This window comes from Manis javanica, chromosome 10, assembly GCF_040802235.1.
Source record: "Manis javanica isolate MJ-LG chromosome 10, MJ_LKY, whole genome shotgun sequence".
In the NCBI taxonomy this organism is placed as follows: domain Eukaryota; kingdom Metazoa; phylum Chordata; class Mammalia; order Pholidota; family Manidae; genus Manis; species Manis javanica.
The window spans coordinates 20,669,272-20,692,927 of record NC_133165.1 but is presented as its reverse complement, the minus strand read 5'-3'; the positions used below and the strand labels follow the sequence as shown (position 1 = coordinate 20,692,927).

General features: G+C 34.2%; 1 protein-coding gene across 5 annotated transcripts in view; it reads left to right on the top strand.

The window, feature by feature from the left end:
- OSBPL8 (oxysterol binding protein like 8) overlaps positions 1-23,656 on the top strand; it is a 207,291-nt gene that overhangs the window by 172,998 nt on the left and 10,637 nt on the right. For all 5 annotated transcript variants that reach the window (XM_073214832.1, XM_073214835.1, XM_073214836.1 and 2 more), the window contains 10 exons: positions 2,114-2,198; positions 3,452-3,623; positions 6,742-6,979; positions 7,562-7,746; positions 10,357-10,438; positions 10,723-10,821; positions 12,599-12,695; positions 18,390-18,488; positions 20,712-20,809; positions 22,577-22,666. In XM_073214832.1, the coding sequence (XP_073070933.1) occupies positions 2,114-2,198; positions 3,452-3,623; positions 6,742-6,979; positions 7,562-7,746; positions 10,357-10,438; positions 10,723-10,821; positions 12,599-12,695; positions 18,390-18,488; positions 20,712-20,809; positions 22,577-22,666 (1,245 nt within the window). The remainder of the gene's footprint in view (positions 1-2,113; positions 2,199-3,451; positions 3,624-6,741; positions 6,980-7,561; positions 7,747-10,356; positions 10,439-10,722; positions 10,822-12,598; positions 12,696-18,389; positions 18,489-20,711; positions 20,810-22,576; positions 22,667-23,656) is intronic.

The window sequence follows — 23,656 nt, the reverse complement described above, 5'->3', positions numbered from 1 at the left end:
AGGCTTTGTTTGCCTTTAAGCTCTCAATTAAAACTTTCTCCAGAAAATGTTTCCCTAATTTATATTATACCTTACAATCTCTTGTCTATGGATATTCAGTTTGTACTGTGTCTTTAATTTGCAATTACTAATTGTGCTTTGTAATATTGTATTATGTTTACTGTGCTTTTCTCTTTATCAGAATTGAAAGACCCCCTAAAAGAGAAGCTGCCATGTACCCCTATGGTCTTTCCTATAGTGATGTGCATATGCAATAAGAAGCCTATAAGCAGAGGCAGTACTTCTTACTCTTGAGAGTCAGATTTCTTTGAGAATGGAGTTCTAATGTTTTTGTAACTAAAAACATTATTGTGGTCACTGCTGTGTTATAAAAGCAGAAACTTAGGAAAATAGAAATGCCTTATTTGATTAACTACCAAGGAATTCTACAGACATTCAGTACACACTCATTGAATGAATTAATCTAGTTTTAGCTTTTATGAAGTGATCTGGTTTTAGTTTCTAAAAAGGTCAGTTATACTTGAATAAAAGGTTTAGAACTCCTCTTTTAAGGAAAATCATCTAATTGAGATTAGGGCTGAGTAAAAGTGCTTTAACTTTTTAATTTTCTGATACTGCTTTATTAGGTAATATATGCACTTAGGAAAAGATCTGAGCTTTTTACTTCAGTAGTCTGGAGTCATAGCACGAATAAGTTTAGGATTACAGTTAGTTGGTTCCATTTTTGGCATTAGGTGCTTCCCACAGGGGAAAGGATTTAACCTGTAGAACCTCTGGTATTTACATGTCATGTGAGCCTCTAGTGAAAAATAATTTACTTTCAAAATCTTTTATATGCAGTATTCATTTCTTACTACTATTCTTAGGAATTGTAAGAATTATAATGAAATTTTGAATCATTAAAAAATATTTTTAAGTCAAATGTATTTTATTCCAAATATTAATGGAAGGGAAATTTGTATAATTATGTGAACATCAGAATATTTATTCTCCGCCAGCAAACCTGCTTAGGACATTGTTTAAACAACTTTGAAGTCAGTGTCTATGATTAGGAAAAGGTAATATTTATGAGTTTTTACTTTGCATCAGGGACTTTCAAGCATTTTACATGGACTCTTAATTCTCATACCTTTAAGAAGGATACAGTTTTTACCCTATTACCAGATAAAGAGATTGAGGCTTGAAGAGAGGTTACTTAAGTAATTTTTCTAGCATGGAACCAAGGTTGAAACTGAGGCTGTCTGACTCTAGACCCTACTGTATCCTGGCTCTAGGAGCCGGCCCGTGATTATAAAGCTGTTTGAAAATAAGCAAGGGATAGCGGATATTATAGGATTTGTTAAAGTAATACTGAATTTTTTCTATTTTTTCATTTTGAATTTACATCTTCCTATTGTGTATGCTTCATAAAATCCATTTTATTCTTTGACAACTTAAAAAATTATGATTTTTGTATCAAAATTATACTTAAATCCAATACTCCAATCATCTTTGCAGATAAAAACTATGCCCAAAGATTAGCCTTGGTGATGCTAATTACTATTGAGTGCTTGGTATTGTATACTTCTAAAATAACCCCAGCCAACAACTGAATTCCTTTTTCTTTCTTACTTCTGAAGAAATAAAACTAGCTTTTATAGTTGGTATTCATAAACAAGTATATTCAAGGTTATAAAATGGGGATTTATTTTTCCCTACACCTAGTCCAAATTTCTTTTTTTCTTGTAAATTGTATTTCCAGCTGTTTCTTTAGGCTTCTAGAAATTCAGTATTTCTTATCTAGTGATATCTGTGGTATGGAAATGCTCTGTTAAATTAAAATTTGGTCTAGTATGGTAAATTTTAGGGTTTTTTTTCCTATGTGAGCAATATGCAGAGATAATGTTAATGATAACTACACATTGTTCAGTTTTCTGGTAAGGAGGTGTATTTGTTGGAAGAGGAAAACTTTTCTTAATAAACACTTGCTTTCTCAATAAACATGCAGTTAAAGCTTGTTTGTCTTTAAATCATACTCCATGTCTTAGATTATTACTAATAAGGATAACATAGTTGAGATCTCATAATACTTTCTGTAACACCCTTTATTTTATTTTATTTTATTTACTTTAAGGGTCCAAAAGGCGAGGCAGTTGGGTCCATAACGCAGCCCTTACCTAGCAGTTACTTGATCATCCGAGCTACTACCGAATCAGATGGTAAATGCTGATTTTGGTGATTTGGAGTATGGATCTCATTTTATGGCTTATTTTATATACAACTGTGTATTTGCCTTTGGGAAAATCTGTCTTTAGAATGACATTTGCCACAGAGGTATTGCTTAGAACACCAAATATATCATTACACCGGTAGACAGACAGGGAAATCTGATAGAAAGGAAGCTCTGTAAAATTAATTACATGATGACTTAGTAGCCTAGAGTTTTCTTTCATCTTCCATTGACCAATTAACACCTCTTGACTTGGTTAGTCAAGTCTGTGGTAACTCATTTAGTTTTATCATTTTGGAGTTCCATTTAATACTGTTTATATTTTATTAGTATTATATAATTTATAGGACACATATATACTGTTTTGAGTTTATTTTTTAACAAAAGACATTTCGAGTACAAACTTTTGTTCTGCACTTAGTAAGTTAATACTTAGTTTCTGAGGCAAATATGGAGCGAACAAAACTTATTTATATGAGAGCAAGCTAACTTTAAAACTTTAATAATTGATAATGGAGTTTTCTTCACTTTTGTGTTTATAGTTTAGACTTGCTTTGCCTAGGGAATCTTGTAACATTTCAAAGCTTACTTTTACCAGATATTAATCTTAAAATTAAAATATCATAGGCATTTCCAGCTGATATTGAAACAAATACACATGAATTTTTATGAGCAACTAACATTTTTTTCTGCTAATACAGTTCTAAATTTTAATTAAAAAAATAAACTTATTTATGTTCCTACTAATATGGCAGTTAATGACAATACTGTACAGGCAATACTTAAAAATTTTTGTATGTGGAAGTATAATGGGTGCTAAACCTGGGGATGGACTGCCTATAAGCAACAAAACATCATTTTAGATAGATTGTTTTTAGTAGAAACTTAACCCCTTCAGTATAATTTATGTACCTTTCCTTGATACCTTCAAATTATGCTACATGTTAATGTTCTCAGATTTTAAAAATGAAGTACGTTTATCTTAGATTAGGTGTGCTTTCTAATGCATGCTATGTTACTAATTTACCAGTGGTTTCTAGATGCCTTAGTATGTAAGAAACTTGTTAAACTGGAAAATTGCTTTAAAAAATCCTTACAAGATTTAATGTCAAATTAACTTTTCCAGTGCCTGTTTCTCAAAGAAATAATAGCATGTTTAAAGCTTAACCGTGTTAAATTAAGATGGATGATTATTTTTGTCATTCCTTGAATTAGGCTGCTTGTGAATCTGTCTTCTTCTAGGCAGGTGCTGGATGGATGCTTTGGAGCTGGCTTTGAAATGCTCTAGCCTGCTCAAACGTGCCGTGATCAGGGAAGGAAAGGAGCATGACCTGAGCACGTCCTCAGAGAGCACACATGTGACTTTGTACGGCTTATTACGTGCTAACAATCTCCACAGTGGTGACCACTTCCAGTAAGTAGATAGCGCCACTAACTTAGTGGTTATTTTAGGGACCATGCTGTTCACTAGGTTAATTGGCAGGCTTAGAATTCCGTAGTGTATGTGAAGTTGAAACTCAGCTGTCGTCTTTCCCTTATATGGGCTAAGACCTGTTAAGATTTGTTTAATTGCTATGATAAGGGGTAGAAAGTTATTTCCTTGATTCCACCTAGTGGGAATTACTTTTCTTTTCTAAATACAACCATGCTAACTACTACATTTTTATGCATGCTGTTCCCACATTAAGAATTTCTGTCTTCCTTGCTTTTTTCTCCTTCATAATCCTATTTTTCAAACAAATCTCAAATATTACTTTATATGTAAAGCCATTCCTGCCCCAAAACAGTGAGATATCTACCCTTCTATTGCTATTCTGTAGCACCTCTTTTTTGTTTTGTTTTTTGTAATGACACCTGGTTTATTCTATTCTGCCTGGTATTTGTGGACCTATATTATATTTTAAGTGTTTTAAGTTGAAACTGCATCCTATTTGTGGTTTATCCGCATTTATTGTAGTTAATACTAAAAAAATATTTCTCCAGGGAAACTAAGAAGTACTTTGTTTGTGGTTCAGATCTCTTGTTGCCTTATAGGAAAGATACTAGACTTCTCCTTTCCTCCCTTTGCCCCACTGCTCAGCTTCTGCCTTGAAGCAACTTACTCCCGTCAGCATTGGGGTTAGCCTCCCAGAGTTAGACTGCTGCTCTCCTGTGCTCTGTATAACCTGAGGTGAACACTTTTTTCTAGCCCTTTGCTTGACTCTTTTTCATCCTTTGCAGACCTATAATCTGGAGCTTTATCTTAGTTTCCACTAGGGGAGCTTTAATGGGATAACATTAGGGGGCAAGGGGGCAAATGATGAGGAATGAGTGTCTTTTGGGGACTTTTCCCAAGATTTTTCCCTCAGAGCTCTTCAGCTGTAAATAATCTATTGTTTTTATTGACTACCAGGTGATCTTTAAATGCTCTTGTTTGGGGATCTTAAGAGTTCATCTACTTCAAATACTCATTAAAAATCTTTGAACCTCTTTTCAGTATAAAGACACCATATGCTTTTCTGTATAATTCACTGCATTGTGAATAGGGAAATGAATCAAATACGACCCTAAATTTGAATCCAGTAGAACAGTTTACTAGCTATGTGATCCTGGTGAGATGTTTTGTTTGAAACCTACAGAATACCAGGCAACTATAAATAGTAGGAAGATAATGATATAAACAACAAAAGAAGAGATACTTTAGGATAATATAGGATCAGAAAAATTTAGATGATGAAAATAAAATACCCAGCTAGGGAGTGAGGGAGAGGATCAATGTAAGAGGTTTTTACAAAAACAGAATCAACATCTCAACATGTTCATTTGGCTACAGAAAATGAGCCAAGCGCTGGTGATGCAGAGATGAGGGGTGTGGAGGCCAACCTTCGAGACTTACATTCTACTTGGATGTAGTGTTACCAAGTGTTAAGCTTGAGTGACTGGAGATGAGGGTAAAATGAAACAGAAGACCATGTATGGGAAATAATAACTTATTAAATACTGGATATGTTGAGGTTGCAGTGGTCCCAGGACATACAGATGGTCTCAGCCAGGCATTTAAAAACCTGGGTTGGAAGCTTTTTCCTGTATGCTTGGGTTTGGAAATCATCAGATAGAAATGGTGATGAAGTCTGGGAACAGGATAGTTCCCTTGCCAAAGGAGAACTTGTCTGGGAACAGGATAGTTCTCTTTGCCAAAGGAGAGAGAAGAAAGTTGAAGAAAATGAAACTATCTTAAGGATGGAAGTAAATAAGAGGAATCAGAGAGTTTAAAAAGTAGAACCACAGTTACGTGAAACCCAAGCACTAAGGCCATTTCAAGGAAAACAAGCATCATCAAAATCTTGTGGTTCAGAGAACTCACAGCAAATGCAGATTAAATGAGGCCGCTGGACTTGTTTCCTAAGCCATCATTAGTGACCTTTAAAGGGACAGTCAGTGGAGTCAGGGGAGTGAAAATCAGATGGTGAGTCATTGAGAAAAGAAGAGATGGTAAGAAAGCAGAGACAGCCTCTGAGACTTCTTTTTAAAAGTAAATGATTGTAAATGGAGAGAAAGAAAATAGCAAGTATTATTAAAAATTAATTTTCATTGAAAATTTCCTGGATAAAATCCAAACAAATGAAGATTTTGGAAAAATAGAGACTAAATAAGAATCAAAGAGGACTTCTGTGCTGGGTTACCTAACTTAGCATTGTTAAAATATAAGTTATATATAAGGGCACCATGTGTTCATTTGTAAAGTACTTTAGTGTTCATCCCTATTAGATTGTGATACAAAATGAAACCCACAGATACTTTGTTAATTAAGAAATTTATTTAAAAATTTTTAAATTCTGGAAATGAGCTTTTTTTAAAAATCACTTCCTTTTTGTACAGATTATTATCCCTACTTACTATACGAATAGGGTTGGGTAGAGCAATTTACCAATATTAGGCTATAGGTTCATTTCCTTAAGTTTAAATTTCCATTTCCAGTTCTCCCTGAATTTTTTTCTCAAGATTAAGCCTATCAGTCAAGTATTAAATAGATAAAATTACTTAACCTTTTACATTTTCTTCTTATTCTTCAACTTATTTTAAGTGATTCATGAGACTTTTCATGTGGAAATTCATAATTCATTTGAATTCACTCGAGAATCTGATGATTTCCAAGTTTTTCTTCAGACTGGAAGTGACAGTGAGAATGATTCAAATGATGATGTTTGCAAAACTAAGAAGTCTAGCAGTAGATAGTCTAAACTTTTGCTGTTGAAGATTTTAGCCCCAAGAGGTAGAGAGGCAAAGAGCTCCGAGTGTCATTTTTAAAAGTATTTCCAAGGTTTTAATTTAATTTCTCTGTGCCTCCATTTACTAACCTGTAAAGTGAGAGTAATAATATTACTTATCTCCTAGGGTTATTTGGGGGCTTAAATTAGTTGAACTATATAAAATACTTAGAACAGTACCTGATGCATAGTAAATTCTCAGTAAATGTTATATATCATACTTATTTATAGATTAAATTTTCTTAACCTCCTTTATTCTTCCTTCTAATAATTCTTTCTCTTAAGGTTAAATGATAGTGAAATTGAAAGACAGCATTTTAAGGACCAAGATATGTATTCTGATAAATCCGATAAAGAAAATGATCAAGAGCATGATGAGTCTGACAATGAGGTAATGGGGAAAAGCGAAGAAAGTGACACAGACACGTCAGAAAGGCAGGATGATTCTTACATTGAACCTGAACCCGTTGAGCCTCTAAAGGAGACCACCTACTCGGAACAGAGCCATGAAGAACTCGGAGAGGTGAAAGCCTGTGGTTTTCAGAGATGTTGCTTTTCTCATTCTTGGAATTTTCAGATGAGGTTGAAGATATTTGTTTGACCCATTGCTTATTTTCCTGAGACAGAATACCTACATGATACCTATTTTGTTTTAAAAGTTCCATACGTATGAAGTACATCAGCATTTATAAACAACTGAGCATATATACTCACACAAATACCAATATATTCTGTTAAATTTTAACTTTACATTTCTTTCAAGTTGCTTTTGAAATAGCATTGCTAGGTACAAAGTACATTGCAAGAAAACATTTATAACTTATTGCTAGAAGCACATATACTATAAAATAATAGTGTATGTTTTTTGTAATGGATTCCTTGTATATGTCATTCACTTTGATGTCTCTTGCAACTACTCTTTTTACCTAAATTTCGTATCTGTGGACCTTTTTTTATTATCTGATTGGCTATTATTTCCACATTTTAAGAATGCTCAAAATAGTCCTGTAGAGAATTTAGATTTCTGACATTAACTGTCTTGTCTGTGTTTCTAATGTGGCTGAAATCAATACATTATTTCAGTATTTTTTGTTAATTGCTAAAGGCAGGTGAAGCTTCTCAAACAGAAACGGTGTCTGAAGAAAACAAAAGCCTTATCTGGACGCTGCTGAAACAAGTCCGTCCTGGCATGGACCTGTCCAGAGTGGTTCTGCCTACATTTATTTTGGAACCTCGTTCCTTCCTGGATAAACTTTCAGATTATTACTATCATGCAGATTTCCTATCAGAGTAAGTAGTTTCTCATTTCTTTAAAGATACATCATGGTTTAGAGATTTTCAGAGTGCTCATTTCAGTGGCTATGCCTTACCAATATCAGGCTAAAATGAGATATCACTCTCTCTTTTTTACTGCTTCTACAGTTGGCCTTATTAAGAGGCATATTTAATACTTTCTTATGGTGTTTCCACTCATGAAGTTGAATTGAGAACTCACAAGCTTGAGGAAGATAAGAATTCTACCCCTCACCCCACAGCACTGCTATCACAGGCTCCTACCTGTTCATTGACCTCACACAGGGAGAGGTGGTTGGCATGCTTTGTTGTCCCCCACTAAGCCCTTGGTCAGGTCCCATTGTGTGGCTTGTGCTTCCGTTTATACTTATCCTCTCTGCATGCTTGTGAGGCAGTTTACACAACTGGAACACCCTGCCAATTGCTAGCTAATGACGTAAATCCCCCTCTCACCTTTGCTTTTCTCCCTGCCAGCAGACCCTGGGTCTAATCCTAAAGGCGGCAGGCACTAAGGAGGTGGAGGAAGAGCTGTTCACCTCCTTCCCAACAGTTTCTTGGAGAACCAGTAAAGACAGCATCTTTATGCACACCTTTCGCCATTTCACCTGCTGCTCCCATCCCAGCAGCAGTCTCAAGACACTGTGTCTTCTGGCTCTGTGACCTGATTTTTAGATTCTGTGTTAATATCTGAATTTAATTAATTAGTTTGCATTATCAGTCTATTAGTTGCATTAGTAAACATTGCAAAGAAATCATAAACTGAACCAAAAGATCATTGGTAAATTATGGGAGATTTTTGTAAATTAAGTCATACACAAGTGTTAATCTCCTTAAAACAAAAAGCTGTCATAGAAATTGAATGAAAATGATCAACAACATAACAGAAAAGGCAGTGGAGGAAATGAGCAGGCAGTTCAAAAATGAATAAATACAAACAGTGCTTAAACACATAAACCACTGTCAAAATAAAAAAATGGAGATTCAAACTGTAATAAGACACTATTTTTTATCTATTACATTGACCAAAAATCTAAAGCTGTTATGCCCCAGTTTTCCTTTGTATTTTATCTTTCTTTAATCTGTCTAGCAGTTCATTTCTCTCAGAATATGAGACAGGTTCCTCTATAAGATCTTCTTGAGAGATGCCCATTTTCCCAAATTGAAAGGTTGCACTCTTCTGGCACCAGGCACTGAAGCCCAGGCTTTGTGGGGCCACAGGCAGTCATGCACTGGGCTGGGTGATAGGAACAGCACAGCACTCTGAAGGGAATCTGGCAGTGCTTACCAAAATACAGATTCATGAAATCATTTGATCCAGTGATGCTGCTTCTGGGAATAACTCCTAGAGATGTAACTCCACATACATGAATTGGCATGAGGTTTTTGCAGCAGGGCTTCTAACAGTAAAAGATCAGGTAACTCAGGTGTCTGGCCAGTTTTCTGGTTGTATAAGGTATGGTGCATACATACATGGGAGAACTCGATAAACTAATTTGGAGGGACCTTCAGGATGTGTGTGTATGTGTGTGTGAAAAAAGAAGGTACAGAAGAAAGTGTAGTTTGCTACTTTTTTTTTTTAAGAAAAAAGACTACATATTTATATTTGTTTCTTTATGATGAGAAGAAAACTATTTTATTTTTAAAAAGAAGCTAAAAATATAGTTGCCAATGGGAGGTAACTAGGAACAGTATGGAGAGGTGGGGCCATATGAAAACTTCTGAGTAGAATTCACTTGTGACATACACACAATCAATATTTTGCAATGCTTATAGCAACAGCAAATGGGAAAGGGTCAGCTGAGTCATGGCTTCTAAAAATTTCTTCTTTAAAATGAAAATTATTCCTTCATTATTTGTTATATTGGTAGAGTTCATTCACTCTAGAAAATCAATTGGTAGCCCATGGGGAAGTTGAAGGCTAGAAATTGGTTAAAACTTTCATGATTGGCTTAAATTAATTTAATCTTCTGTGTTTGTGATTTGGAACTTCTGGGTTCTGTACAAGGATCTAAAAAGGCATACAATCCTATACTTAGGGAGGCAGTTTGCATGGGAGAGGCTAATATCAGCCTGTTGGCCTCCCTCCATGTACCACTGCACTCACTAATTATTGGTGATCTCTAATTAACATCAACAACTGTGACTAGACTAAATCAAGTAAGCATGGTTGTTCTTTGACATACGGGACTGAAGACATCTAAATAAATTGTTAATGAGGCTGCTTGGCCACTGCCCCATTCTTTGCAAATGATAAGCATCATTCAGTGTACAAATTTAAAAATCTATGTTTATTTTTTTTCAATCACATTTTCTCAAAGAATCCCTAGGAACATCTAAGATTCTACAGAATCCCAATTAAGAAACCTTGGTTTAGAGAATTTCCAAAAACTACTCAAGACATGAGCAGTTTATCAAAGAACAGGAAAAAGAGGGAGAAAAATAATCAGATTATGAAAACTGATTTACATGGTTGTTTTTTGCCATGTATTCTAAACATGAATTATGCTTTCCAGTCACATCTCATACTCAGTTGTTTACTTGATAAATATGAGGGACAATTTGTGATATATTTTGTAAAGATTTTTTGTATACCATTTTATTTCTTAGGGCTTCTCTTGAAGAAAATCCTTATTTCCGTTTGAGGAAAGTAGTGAAATGGTATTTGTCAGGATTCTATAAAAAGCCAAAGGTAATGTTTATATTTTACTTTCTTTAGTCTTTAATGAGTTCTTTATTTTTTATATTACCTTTAGATTATTTATTGATAATTGTATTACAGGCTCTCTAACAAAATTTGAAATACTTGATCATTTAGATGCATATTATGATTGAAGTCATTTTATCTTATTTCATCTCACTACTGTGAAATTTTATAAGGATAGCTCTCAGGTGATATTGTTAAGCCCATCTTTACTGGTTTAAATTATTTGAGTCTTCCATATTTATAATTGAAATTTGTATGTTTTTTACTAGGGACTGAAGAAACCTTACAATCCTATACTTGGGGAGACTTTCCGTTGTTTGTGGATTCATCCCAAAACAAACAGCAAAACATTTTATATTGCTGAACAGGTATTAGAAATGCATATTATAGAAAAAAAAAGTGACTCAAGAAGTTACTGGAATGTTTTTGTAGAAAATATTGACTCAGTAAACTCACTGTTGATTAACTTTTCTTATTAGTGAACATTTGGTAATCATTTAACCATTTAGTACTGAATATTTCTAAATAAGTATTACTCTTACAATGACCAAAAATAAATCTTGTGACCAAAAGTAAACCTTTATTTTTCCTGCTCTGCCACCCTCATTTTGTTTCTTTGTTTGGCCAAAATTCTTCAATGGTTCCCCCGTTCCTAAATCAAATTTACACCCTGGCATTCAAGTTCTTCCATATCTTTCTAAATTATCTCAAACTACATGCCTTTCTGAGCCCTGTATAGTAGTCAAATGTGTGTGTTGACAGTTAGGTAGCCTGATAGTGCACTTTCTGGCCTCAGTATTTATTCTCAGCTATTCTTCATCTAAGCAAACCCTGACCTCATTTTTCATGATCCAGGTGACTACAGTTTCCAGTGATTTCCCCCTTCTCAAATGTCTGTCTGTGGAGTGGGGCTGGGGAGGGGAGGAGGAGGGAGTGATTACCCACTGAACAGTTATTTTAACACTTATGTTTATTTCCCTAATTGAATTGTTAGCTCCTTGAAGGTATACTCTCCCCATAATACCTCTCTTTTTGTTGTACACATAATAGGTAATCAGAAAATATTCTTAATCTTTCATTAATTTAAATTTACGTATATCTGTATTCATTATTCTCAGTCATTCCCCTTGTCCTAACAAACCTAAGGAATATGACATTCTCTCAGTAACAATGACTCTTTAATATAATAATTCTCACCTGAAATAAGGACAATGAGGAGACCATGTATCACTGCCTCTCCTCAGTGTTGAAAAACCTGCCTCTTCCCTAGACATTCTGATATACCCCCAGACTGACCACCTGTGTATCAATTTTTTAAAAATTAGTGATTATGCCCACCTTGCCTTTTACTTTTCTATAATTTGTCACTAAATTGAGAAGCTCGAGAAGAGATTGATTTTAGCTTTCTCATTTCAGAAAACATAAGATGAATATATATTATTGAAAATGTTAGATTACTAAAATAACATTGATCAAAGCTTTTGTTAGTTTCCTACAGCCTATTCTGTAATCCATGTGAAGACTAACCACTGTGTAAGTTATCAGTTGCTGTAAAACAAATTACTGCCAAAACCTAGTGGCTTATAACAGCAAAGACTTACTATTTCATACAATGAGATTCAGAAAATGGGCCTGCTTCGCTCAGCAGTTGTTGGCTCAGGGTCTTTTAAGAGGTTGCAGGGAAGATGCCAGCTAGCTTTGCAATCATCTGAAGGCTTATGTGAGCTGGAAGATTCCACTTCCAAGCTCATCACTTGGCTTTTGCAAGAGCACTCTCTTCCTCAGCACATGGGCCTCTCCATAGGGTTGGAAGCTGGCTTCCCAGAGCTAATGATATGAGAGAGATACCAAGATGGATGTGGCATTGTAACCTGATTTCAGAAGTGACACACAGTCACTTCCACACAAGCTTTGGTTCAGTGTAAGAGGAGCCCACCTAATGCTATAGATATCAGTGATATCAGCAGGTCGCTTTCCTTGAGAGACACTTGGGAGCTGATTATCACATCATCAATATTTAATTTTACTACTTACCAAATGTTCTTTATTATTATTACAGTATACTTTTTAAGACTTAAACTTGGGTAATAGTAGCAACAAGATGCTTATGTTACTGTATTTTATGTTTTTTCTTGTGTTCAATAGGTGTCCCATCATCCACCAATATCTGCCTTTTATGTAAGTAATCGAAAGGATGGATTTTGCCTTAGTGGCAGCATCCTGGCTAAGTCCAAGTTCTATGGTGAGTCCCATGTCCCTCCCAGTCTGCACCCTGTTCTGAGAGAGAGTATTTTCTGATGAGCTTTCATAAAGAATGTTTTGGGCTGTTTTCAGCAAGCAATTTACATATCACTTTAAGTACTGTCTTTACTTGTATAATGGCCTTTCTCTTCCAGTGTTTTTCTTCACCCATTCAGAGGCACGATGCATTTTGTATGTGTTCATCATGTGTGTGTAAACTCTTAACAAACACTGCTTATAAAAGGACAGAGTACTGACTGCTCGCTTACAGCTAGCCATGCTAGTGCATGATGTGTTTTTTTGTCTTTAGCCCTACTGAGGTTTTTTGTCGCATCTCAGTGTACCTGAGTGGTGGTTTGTTATGTTTTTCAGTCTTTGAATATAGAGAAAAATTCAAATACATGTAGAATACTTGGTCCAGGGTCAGTCAGTAATACTATTTAATCTTGGACAAAATAACATACTAATAAAAACCTTAGCCAAATACAAGGTAAAATAGAGAAATATGATTACAGCAGGAAACTTTAATCTAAAAACTATGACAATTCAAACAAATCATAGCCAAAGATATATAACAGCAGAAAATATTTAACCTTAAATGCTTTGTTTTTTTTAATCAATTTTTAAATGAAGAAATGGATGAAATTTGAACTCAAGAATTTTAAACCTGAGAGAAAAAAGTAATTATGGTAAAATAGGAAAAATAAAATTTGTCAGCAGAAATCCAGGGTTTGATTTACCTGAGAGGGTAGAGAACTGTAGATAAGTCTGTAATAGGGAAATCTAACAACATCAAGAACATGATGTAAGCTCTTATTTTTCTTCAAGATACCTTTCATTTCCCTCAGTGTTTATTTTGTTTGGGTTTTGGTTTAGCTTTCTGCCTAGTGTTACATTTGCTTGTTACACATGGTGATTATTCTGAAGTTTACGTGTATTTGGGTTAGTCCTTCCCCACTGCACTGCCTTCCTCCACACCCCTACTCTGACTGTAGTGTAAATATGTTTATGAGTGGTGTTCTACCCTTGGAGAAATTTGTCCTGACTAACAGGTACATAGCTCACTTTCTGGGATGACTTTAGCAGTTGGTCTTCTTTTCTGTTGTAATAGTTTGTGTATAAAAACTGTCTGTTCCTTTGTAATTTGTAAGAACTTACTAAATTTGGGCTTTGTAGGAGCACTTTTTTGATACCTCTTCATTTCTTCTTTGCTTAGTGACTTGTTCATGTAGAAACTTCCTGCTAAGTGACTTTTAATGGTTTGTATTGGTATAGGAATTAGTTCATTTCCTTGAGTCCAAAATAAGCTAAATTTAAAAACATTTGGCCAGGGTACATCCTTAACAAGAAGTGTCTTTCTTGACATTTTAATGTACTTAACCATCAGTTTCTCCTTTGATGGTTTTTAATTTTGGTGTCATTGTTAGAAAACCTTTTCTCACCTCAGTTTATATAATAATTCACTTATGTGTTCTCATACCTTTATGTTTCCATTGCTTTTTAATGTCTTGGATTTATTTCTATGTATATCATGTGTATGGAGTGAAACAAGATCACAGTTTTCTTTTCCCAAAAGCCAATGAATTTTCTCAATACCTGCTTTATCACTGTTTTTTAATGGTATTATTTTCTATTTCAAGGGCCATCTTCTCTAATCTACTGATCTTTTCTTGTACCACTATTCTATGCCCTAAGAACCATTTATTTTAAAATGTCTAATGTTCTATAGAGCAGATAATACATAGGTACTTTAGCTACTTTTCTTTGGGTTGAATAACTGATTATCATTTGTAGAGCTCATGTTTTTTAAGTGATATCCATGAACCACCAATGTCAAAATCACTTAAAATATCAGTTAAAATTTTGAAATCTTGAACCCCAGTCTTGATTTACTAACTCAAAATCACTGGGCTCTTACAATCTCCTCAGGAAATTCTAATGTACACTAAAATTAAATGACTTATGGTATAATGTTAAAGGAAAACTAGAGTACAAATATATGCAGAGTCAACTGTTTAAAACATGTATGCACTGATGTGTAGTGAAAAAAGATGCAAGGAATTATGTCAAAATTCTATGATTAACCTGGATAATGTAATTATGGGTACTAGTATTTGGATTTTCAGCTTTCTACAAAGAGCAAGTATTTCCTTTAAGACAAGAAAAGTTTAGTTATTTTAAGATATTTTATGGTTATAAATACTATATAATAAAATAAATGACTTTTTGATATACCAATATATGTATAAAGTTGTATACAAAAGATCTGTGTAGTTTCACTGTGTTAGAAATGTATGTGGGTAGTAATGGATGAATAATAGACTAATCTTTCTCTTCTGGACATCTGGCCATAACGCATAACACAGCCACCTGCAGGCACTGATGAGAGAGCAGCTGCAGGCCCATTCCCTGGGAAGTCCACACTCACACAATAGGAGCTACACAGAATGAATCTCAGTTTTCATGACTGCCATCCTCAGGTCAGGTGCAGAAGCAGGTTAAACTGGTGGAAATATTGTATTCTTTTAGGCCTGGGGAACCAACCACTAACTTTGGAGAAACCAATGGCCTCTGGACAAAGAGCAGGAATCTCTAAAGAAAAAGGGCCGGAGTCACAGAAGCCTTGATCAAGGAACAAAAATCAGAGAGGACAAATAGAAAATATATAGTGAAATGTTAGACAGAACCCCACTCATCATAATTACACCTGTATTGATGGCCAAAATAATCTGGAGACAGAGTCTCCTGGTTAAATGAAGCAGAAGGGCTAACACACTTTACATGTAAACACAAACAGCTCAGAGTCCATGGATGGCAGAAGTTGAAAGCTAAACTGTGCGAACATTAAGTTCAAATATTATTGAGTGACTATAGTAATAAAATTAATTTTAAGGCAAAAAGTGTTAACAGAGATAAAGAGGAACATTTCATAATGAGAAAAGTTTTAGTACACCAGGAAAGCATAATAATCATAAATGTCTATATGACTAATTACAACATTTAAAAGTATATGAAGCAGAAATAGAAATGAGGTGAAATAGGCAATTCCAAAATCAGCAAATGATAAGACAGTCAGGTGAAATATAAGTAAGGACATATAAGACCTGAAATACGCTATCAACCACCTTACCCTAATTAGTATTTCTAGGACATTATAGTCAGCAATTACAGAATACATATTATTTTCATGTGAATATATGGTGTTTTCGTATAGACCATAAAACAACTCTCCATAGATTTCAGAAGATTGAAATCATACAGAGTATGTTCTGTAACTTCAATGAAATAGAAATAGAAATAAATAATAAATCAAGGTAAACTCCAAATATCTGCAAGTTAAACAACACACTTCAAAATAATTCATGGGCCAAAGAAGAAATCCCAAGAGAAACTAGACAGTATTTTAAACTATATGATAATGAGAATATAGCACATCAAAATTTGTGGGATGTAATGAAAGCAGTACTTAGAGGGAAATTTATAACTTTAAGTTAGAAAAAGAAAGATCTAATCAATGATCTAATTTTTTACACTGTGAAATTAGAAAAAGAGCTAATTAAATTCAAAGTAAGTAGAAGAAAGGAAATAATAAGCAAACATCACTGTATAAAGTAGACAAACAATATAGAGAGCCCGGGAATCCAAAAGTTGATATTACACTAAGGAGAGAATACAAAGTAGGAATAAATGAGCAGAATCATCACTGGTCCTACAGACACTGAAAGGATGATGAAGTATTATGGACAATTTTATGCCAATAAATTTTTTTTTATGCCAATAAATTTGACAGCTTACATAAAGTGGGTGAATTCCTTGAAAAACACAAATTGCCAATACTGACTCAAGGAGATATATAAAATTTTAATAGCATTAAATCAGTGACAGAAATTGAATTAGTAATTTAAAATGTTCCTTCAGAGATATACTCCAGGGCCAGATATCTTGAGTTCTTGTAAATATTTAAGGAAGAAATAATAATAATTCTGTACAACTTCTGACAGAAGATAGAAGAGGAGGAAGCATTTCTAAACTCATTTTATGAAACCAACATTACCCTAATCCCAAAACCAGACATTAAAATAAAACTACAAGTCAATCTCACGAATATACATGTAAAAATCCTTAACCAATTAGTAAAAAATTAATATATGTAAAGGGTAGTTCACATGTAAGGATATCTATCAATTTATTAAAAGGATATTATATAATGATCAAGTTATGGTTTATCTTGGGAATACAAGATTGGTGTATCACTGAATATCAACTAATGTAATTCACATTAATAGAGGAAAACTATCAGTTTAATGCAGAAAAAGCATTTGAAAAAATTCAATATCCATTCATGGTAATAGCTCTCAACAAACTAGGACTAGACTAAAGGTGTATATGAAAAATATATAGCCAACATCATACTCTTAAGGTGATATTGAATAATTTTTACCTAAGCTCAGAAAAAGGCAAGGATGTTCAGTCTTATTAGTTCTGTACAAAATTGTATTGGAGGCCCTAGCCAGTGCTGTAGGCAAGTTAAAGAATACAGATTAGAAAAGAAGAGGTCAAACTCTATAAATACCTGATCTCTATAGAAAATACTCAGGAATATATTTAAAAAACCTACTAGAATAAGTGAATTTAGTAAGATTGCAGGATATAAGGTCAAAGTACAAAAATCAATTTTATTTCTTTGTGCTAGAAATAAACACTTGCAGAATGAAATTTTAAGAACTAGATTGCAATAGTATCTGAAAAATGAAATATTTAGGAATAAATTTAATGAAAGATATGTAAAATCTGTATACTGAAAACTACCAAATATTGTGAGGAAAACTAAAGAAGGCATAAGTAAATGAAGAAATATGTTCATGTATTAGATATTTCAAATATTATTAAAATTGCATGAAATGAATCTGAAAAACATTTTGCAAGTGAACGAAACAAAACAAACTATATATTTTATGATGCTATCTATACAAAATTCTAGAATAGGTAAAACTACAATGATAGAAACCAGATCAGTGGTTTCCTGGAGTTGGAGGAAAGGATTGAATGCCGAGGAGCAACGGGCAACATTTTGGGGTGATGGAAGTTCTTTATCTTGATTGTGGTGGTGGTGGTTACATGACTGTATACAACTGATAAAAGACTATCAAAATGCACACTTAAAATGGATCACTTATTATATGTAAATTATATTTCAGTATAATGGGGGGGAAAGGAAATACATAAGGGAGAAAAGCTGGAAGAAAATACTGAAATCCTATCATCAATTAAATTTTGGTGGGTTATGCATATTTTTTATTTTTGTAAATTTTCTATAGTATATCAATACTAAGTACTTAAAGCTTTGGGACTTAACTAAATAATGTGACTTACAGATAAAAAATAATATTTTTATTCAAAAAGGGTCAGTAAGCTACACAGTGAACCAGTGTTTTATTGTATTTTCTACATGTTGAAAACTTTTCTTAAGAGCCTCGTATAAAAAAACATAACAAACACATAACTGTAGCTTTTTAAAGTACTCATAAGAATAGTAATATGGATCAAAATGTTTTGGATATAACGAATATATGTTTGAGCACATTGAGATTAAGACATTATAAAGACATTCCACTGTAGATGTATGGTAGGTGTCCTAAATATATTTTGTTTTGAGTTAGTTTTTGTGAAATTTAATAAACAACATTTATTTCAGGAAATTCATTATCTGCAATATTAGAAGGAGAAGCACGGTTAACTTTTTTGAATAGAGGTGAAGATTATGTAATGACAATGCCATATGCTCATTGTAAAGGTAAATATTTTCCATACTTGGGTTAGATATTTCTTAAGCCTTTTTAAGTAAATGTATATGGCTGTAATTTGTTACTTAAGATTATTGATGTCATCTGCTGGATTTTTTTGTTTTGTATTAGTTCATCTACAATGGACTTTTTGTGACACATACTTTAGTTAGACGAGGCTGATTTATAATAATGAGATTTCATTTGCCTTTATAATTTGATGAAACTAGCCATTATTTCAGAATCCTTAAAGGTGATTTTCATCTTCTTGCACCACCACCCTTCTTGAAATTTTTAATTTGCTGCTTTTCAGTGTACGAAGTCTTTACAAAACTTCTCATCCTCATTTGGCAGTTTCCTAAAAACTAATATGTTGTGCTTTCCCCTCATTATTTATGATACAGAATTAATATTTAAAATATTAAATAATAACTATCATTTATGACAGGCCAGGCATCCAACTATTCTGTACACTTTACATTTATAAACTTAATCATTCCAGCAGCCCTAAGTAGGGTAATGTTACTCTGTTTTATGGATGAGGAAAATGAGGCACGAAGAGTAATTTGTCTGGAATCACAGTTAAGAGTCAAGGTATCTGCAGTCAGCACTACTGTGCTGTAGAGCATCAGCTTTATGCTCAGCTTGGTCATTATCTGTCACTCCTTTCCACCCAGTTTCTTAAAATAACTTTTTTGGGCAGTTACCCTCTATTTTAGGAACTGACTCATGAAAACAGGAATTATTTAATATGGCCCCATTTCATAGTTGAAAAAACTGGGAAGATTAAGAATCTTAACCAAGACCAAACCACTAGTTAATAAGAATGGTGAAACTACACTCTAGGCTAGTTGATTCCCATCCTCTGTACTGTGAGCCATCCTAGTACTAAGTACAAGCGTGGCCATCTTACAGCCTCAGGCTAGATAATTCTTAGAACTTCATGTGTGGTTCTTGAAATAGGCATGAAGTGGAATATCTAAATGAATTGATAAATACTTTAAATTTATATTATTTGGAATAAATAAAATGATATTTCATGTAAATACCCAATATACCTAGTTAGCAACAGGTAACATTTTTTCATAGCAATGTTTTTAATTGTATGGAAGAAAGAAAAGAGATTATAAAATCCTTATGAATAAACATAGAAAATAATGATTATTTTCTACCTTTGTGTATTACCTAAGATGTGTTTTACAGATCACAGTCTCACAAATTGTTTTGCAAAATAGTTTCATAGCCAAATATATATGAGGAACATTATGTAGTCTGTTCCCCTCTTAGAAATTAACATTGTGTAATTGTATATTAAAGGCTTTCGCAACAGGTTAGACAGAAAACAAATATACAACATGCACATAACCTGTTTAACTTCGGACCTATCTTGGGAGATTTTTTTTTTTTTTTTGCTTTACTTAGACAGTTGAGTCTTATTACTTGCAGTAGTTACGTGCTATAGAGTCACCACAAACGCTAACTTAATGAATACTGAACCATAGCTCCTAGGGGAGACACAAAGCTAGGTTTCTGTGAGCTTCTTGTCACGTTTCATCAACCAGTTAATACATAACTTTGTTTCTGTTTAAAGACACCTTATTTAATATTTACTGTTGACTCACTGACATTGACGGAACAGCCAGCAGCACTGTAATTCATGCCTGAGCCAAGCTTCAACAAATGTATTTCCTCCAAAGGGCTCATCACAGCCTTCTGCACGTAGGAATACAGACAGTACTTTAGCACTACATTTGGAGACCATTTGAAACAGTAAAATTGCCAACAAAAAAAGCACAAAAATGTAAATGAGATGGCACTAAGTACTCTGCAAAAAGACTCTGGTTTACCATGTGAGAGATGAAAACTGAAGGCGGAGTGCCGCCTTGTCCAGTCGCTGGCCAGCAGCTGTGCGCTGGGCACCTTCTCACTGCTCAGTAGCTCCTGTCCCTGAGTGACTGCAAAAGTGCCATGGATATTGACTTTGAGTTACTAATATATTTTAGTGAGAACATAAATTCGTAGATATGGAATCTGCAAATGATGTGCATCAGCTGTTGGCTATTTAAGTCCTTCAGAATCAACTTTACATATATATTTATAGATTGTTATTGGGTTGGACAGAATACCCTTAAAGTTTTAGCTTTTCCTAGAAAGAGATCAGATTATATGGTTCTACTTGTTATTAGCCAGTTTATCTCTCTTCAACATTTTGTCAAAATTGCTTTTTTCTTTAGGAATTCTTTATGGTACAATGACACTGGAGCTTGGTGGAACAGTCAATATTACATGTCAAAAAACTGGATATAGTGCAATACTTGAATTCAAACTAAAGGTTAGTAAAGAATGATAGGAGATGTGACCTAATTAAAGAGGAGCTATGCTATAAATATTGAACAAACAACACAGTTTAGTTCTAATTAATGACTAAATAAAGAACACTGAATTTGTGAAAGGGTAGCCTTGAAAGATCCAAATCAACACAGTCATCATTTTTTGTTTTTAATTTTATTTAATAAGACTATTGATATTGTATAGGAGATAAGATTTAAGAAGTGAATGAATAGAAATTTCTCAGTAACTTACAGCATTGCTTTACAAAATACCACAAAGTATGTATCAGCTTGAGTTATGTACATTAAGACAGAGTTGTACTAATTACTACTTCTGCCTCACAATTTACTCTAAAACTTACAAGCTTAAAAACAACAATGTTCTAATCCACTGGGGGTCCTGTGGATTGGGAATTTGGACAGCGCATATTAGGAATGGCTTGTCTCTGCTACCTAATGTCTGGGGCTTAAGTTAGAAAGACTTGCATGCTTCTAGTGACTCAACAGCTGGGGCCTGGAATCATCTGAAGGCTTATTGCCTACATGTGTATGCCTGGGCTGGGATGACAGAAAGACCAGCGAGGACTGTTGATCTGAGCACCTGTATACATGGCCTTGCCATGGGGCTTGGCTTCCTCGCAACATGGCGGCTTCAAGGGAGTCAGACTTTGTACTTGGCAGCTTAGAGTTCCCAGTGCAAGTGTGTTTGTGAGCAAGGCAGAAGCTGCATCGCTGTCCGTGACAGCCTCAGAAGTCAGACTACATCACTTCCACCTCCTCTATTAATTCAAGAGTTACAAACCCACCCAAATTCAAGGAGAGTACGTAAGTCTGATGTCTGAATGGGAGGACGACAAGGTCTCGTTCAGAAAGAGCATGTGGGCTGGAGGGGGAGGGTAGGTACTACTGAGGTCGTCTTTGGGAAGTTCTGTCTGTCTCAGAGTGAAGGGAAATTTAAGACCTTTAAATTTAGGACTGTAGGACAGTTTATTCAGATAAAAATATTTTTGAGCTATTTAATTATTATTAAATTTCTCCTGTATTGATATCCAGCTGATCAGCAATTTTGCTCTAATAAAAAGGATTGCTTTTAAGAAGTACTTCATGAAGTGCCCTTTGTTTTTCTGTCATCTTGGAAAATTTTTTGTTTGTATGGTAATGATGATACTTGAAAATCATGACTAAAAAGATTTTAAGTGATTTGTGACACCTTTAAGGATTAAATTATAGCATCAAAATTTTGTCACTGAGAAGAGGTATCAGTAAGGCAATGTAGTAACTCAAAGTGTATCTTTCTGTTTAATTTTGGAGGATATTTTGCTTGGGTATTTTACTTTTTGTTTTGAAGGAGGGGGTGTTTTTCTTTCAGTAGGTGAGTTAAATCCCTTAGGTTTACTGAATTGTTACTGCTTAATATGTTGATAAAGTTGATTTGAGTCAGGAGAAAGCACAGGACATGAGTCACTTATATCAGTATGATCTTTCTCAATATACTTATTTGGACTTAACACAGTCTGTTTATTGCTACCTATTTTTTTCCCCACAGCAACAAATTCAGATTTCTTTTTATTGCATATTTGACTAAAAATTGAATCAGTATTTCACTTTGTGCCTTCAACAGCACTCTCAGTATGCAAGTACTTTTTTGTTGATAATTCAGAGGTTTTCTGGAATTCAATACCAGACATTAAGCAATGGAGATTAATAAGGCATATGTATGTAAATATGTTAAAAATAAAATGTTTCTTCAACATTTTCTCTTTTAAAAGCCATTTCTAGGTAGTAGTGACTGTGTTAATCAAATATCAGGGAAACTTAAATTGGGAAAAGAAGTCCTAGCTACTTTGGAAGGCCATTGGGTAAGTATTTTTATATTTTAGTTTAACAAAAAGAATTCTATTCTGTGGGAAAAAATTAAATATCACATTTTGTTAAGTCCACTTATTCCATTACTAAAAGCATTACTATTCAACATAAGCTTCAGCTTAACAAAGATTTTGGTGTTGATCTGTTATCAACATATTTAGTTCTATGTAATCTTTTTTATTATTTCAAAACTTTAAGTCAGTAGGAACAGCCGACACCTGTGTGTCACTTACTGTGTCCTGCACTGTTTCAAAACGTTACCCATATTAATATTTAATGACGCCATGAGGAGGGTTGCTGACGGCTCCTGTGCCCGTTTCACAGCGGTGCAAACCGGGGCACCCACAGTGTGAATGCTTCACTCAGAGTGGTGGGGCAGGAATTGCAGCCAGACGCTCTGGCTCCAGGGTTGTGCTTTCACATACAGCAGTATGTTGCCCCCGAGCTGGAAGGAAGAGGCATTTCCAATTAGAGTTATATTTTTTTCTGAAGAATAGGCAAAGGATATAGTAGTATTGAAGAGCAGTGGCTCTTATTTTTTTCTCTGCCGGCCTAAATTCACATTCATGTAATTTGGTAAGAGGATCTTAAGTGAAAAAAAAGGATCATATCATGCTACTGCCTAGATGCACTTTCACAGTGAACCCTTGAATATATGCCATTTTCTGCATTTACAATTAGTAGAAAGTGATGAGAAATATGAGGAGAAAATAAAACTGGATCTAGAAACTTAACTAAGAGGCCACATATCCTCTGTAGTTTCTAAAATTTACTTCTACCTAAATATCATTTAGAACAAAGATAAAACTTTTTTTAGTGAAATTTCTAAATTGTGCTTAAATGTTTAATACTAAGAAAGGCTCTTTTCGGTTTTTCTACATACTAACCATGTGTATAGTCAACAGTATCTCATTGTCTGTAGGAGATACTGTGCCCCACTTTCACAAGTCAAAGGTTACTGAGGGTTTGCATATAACTGTTTG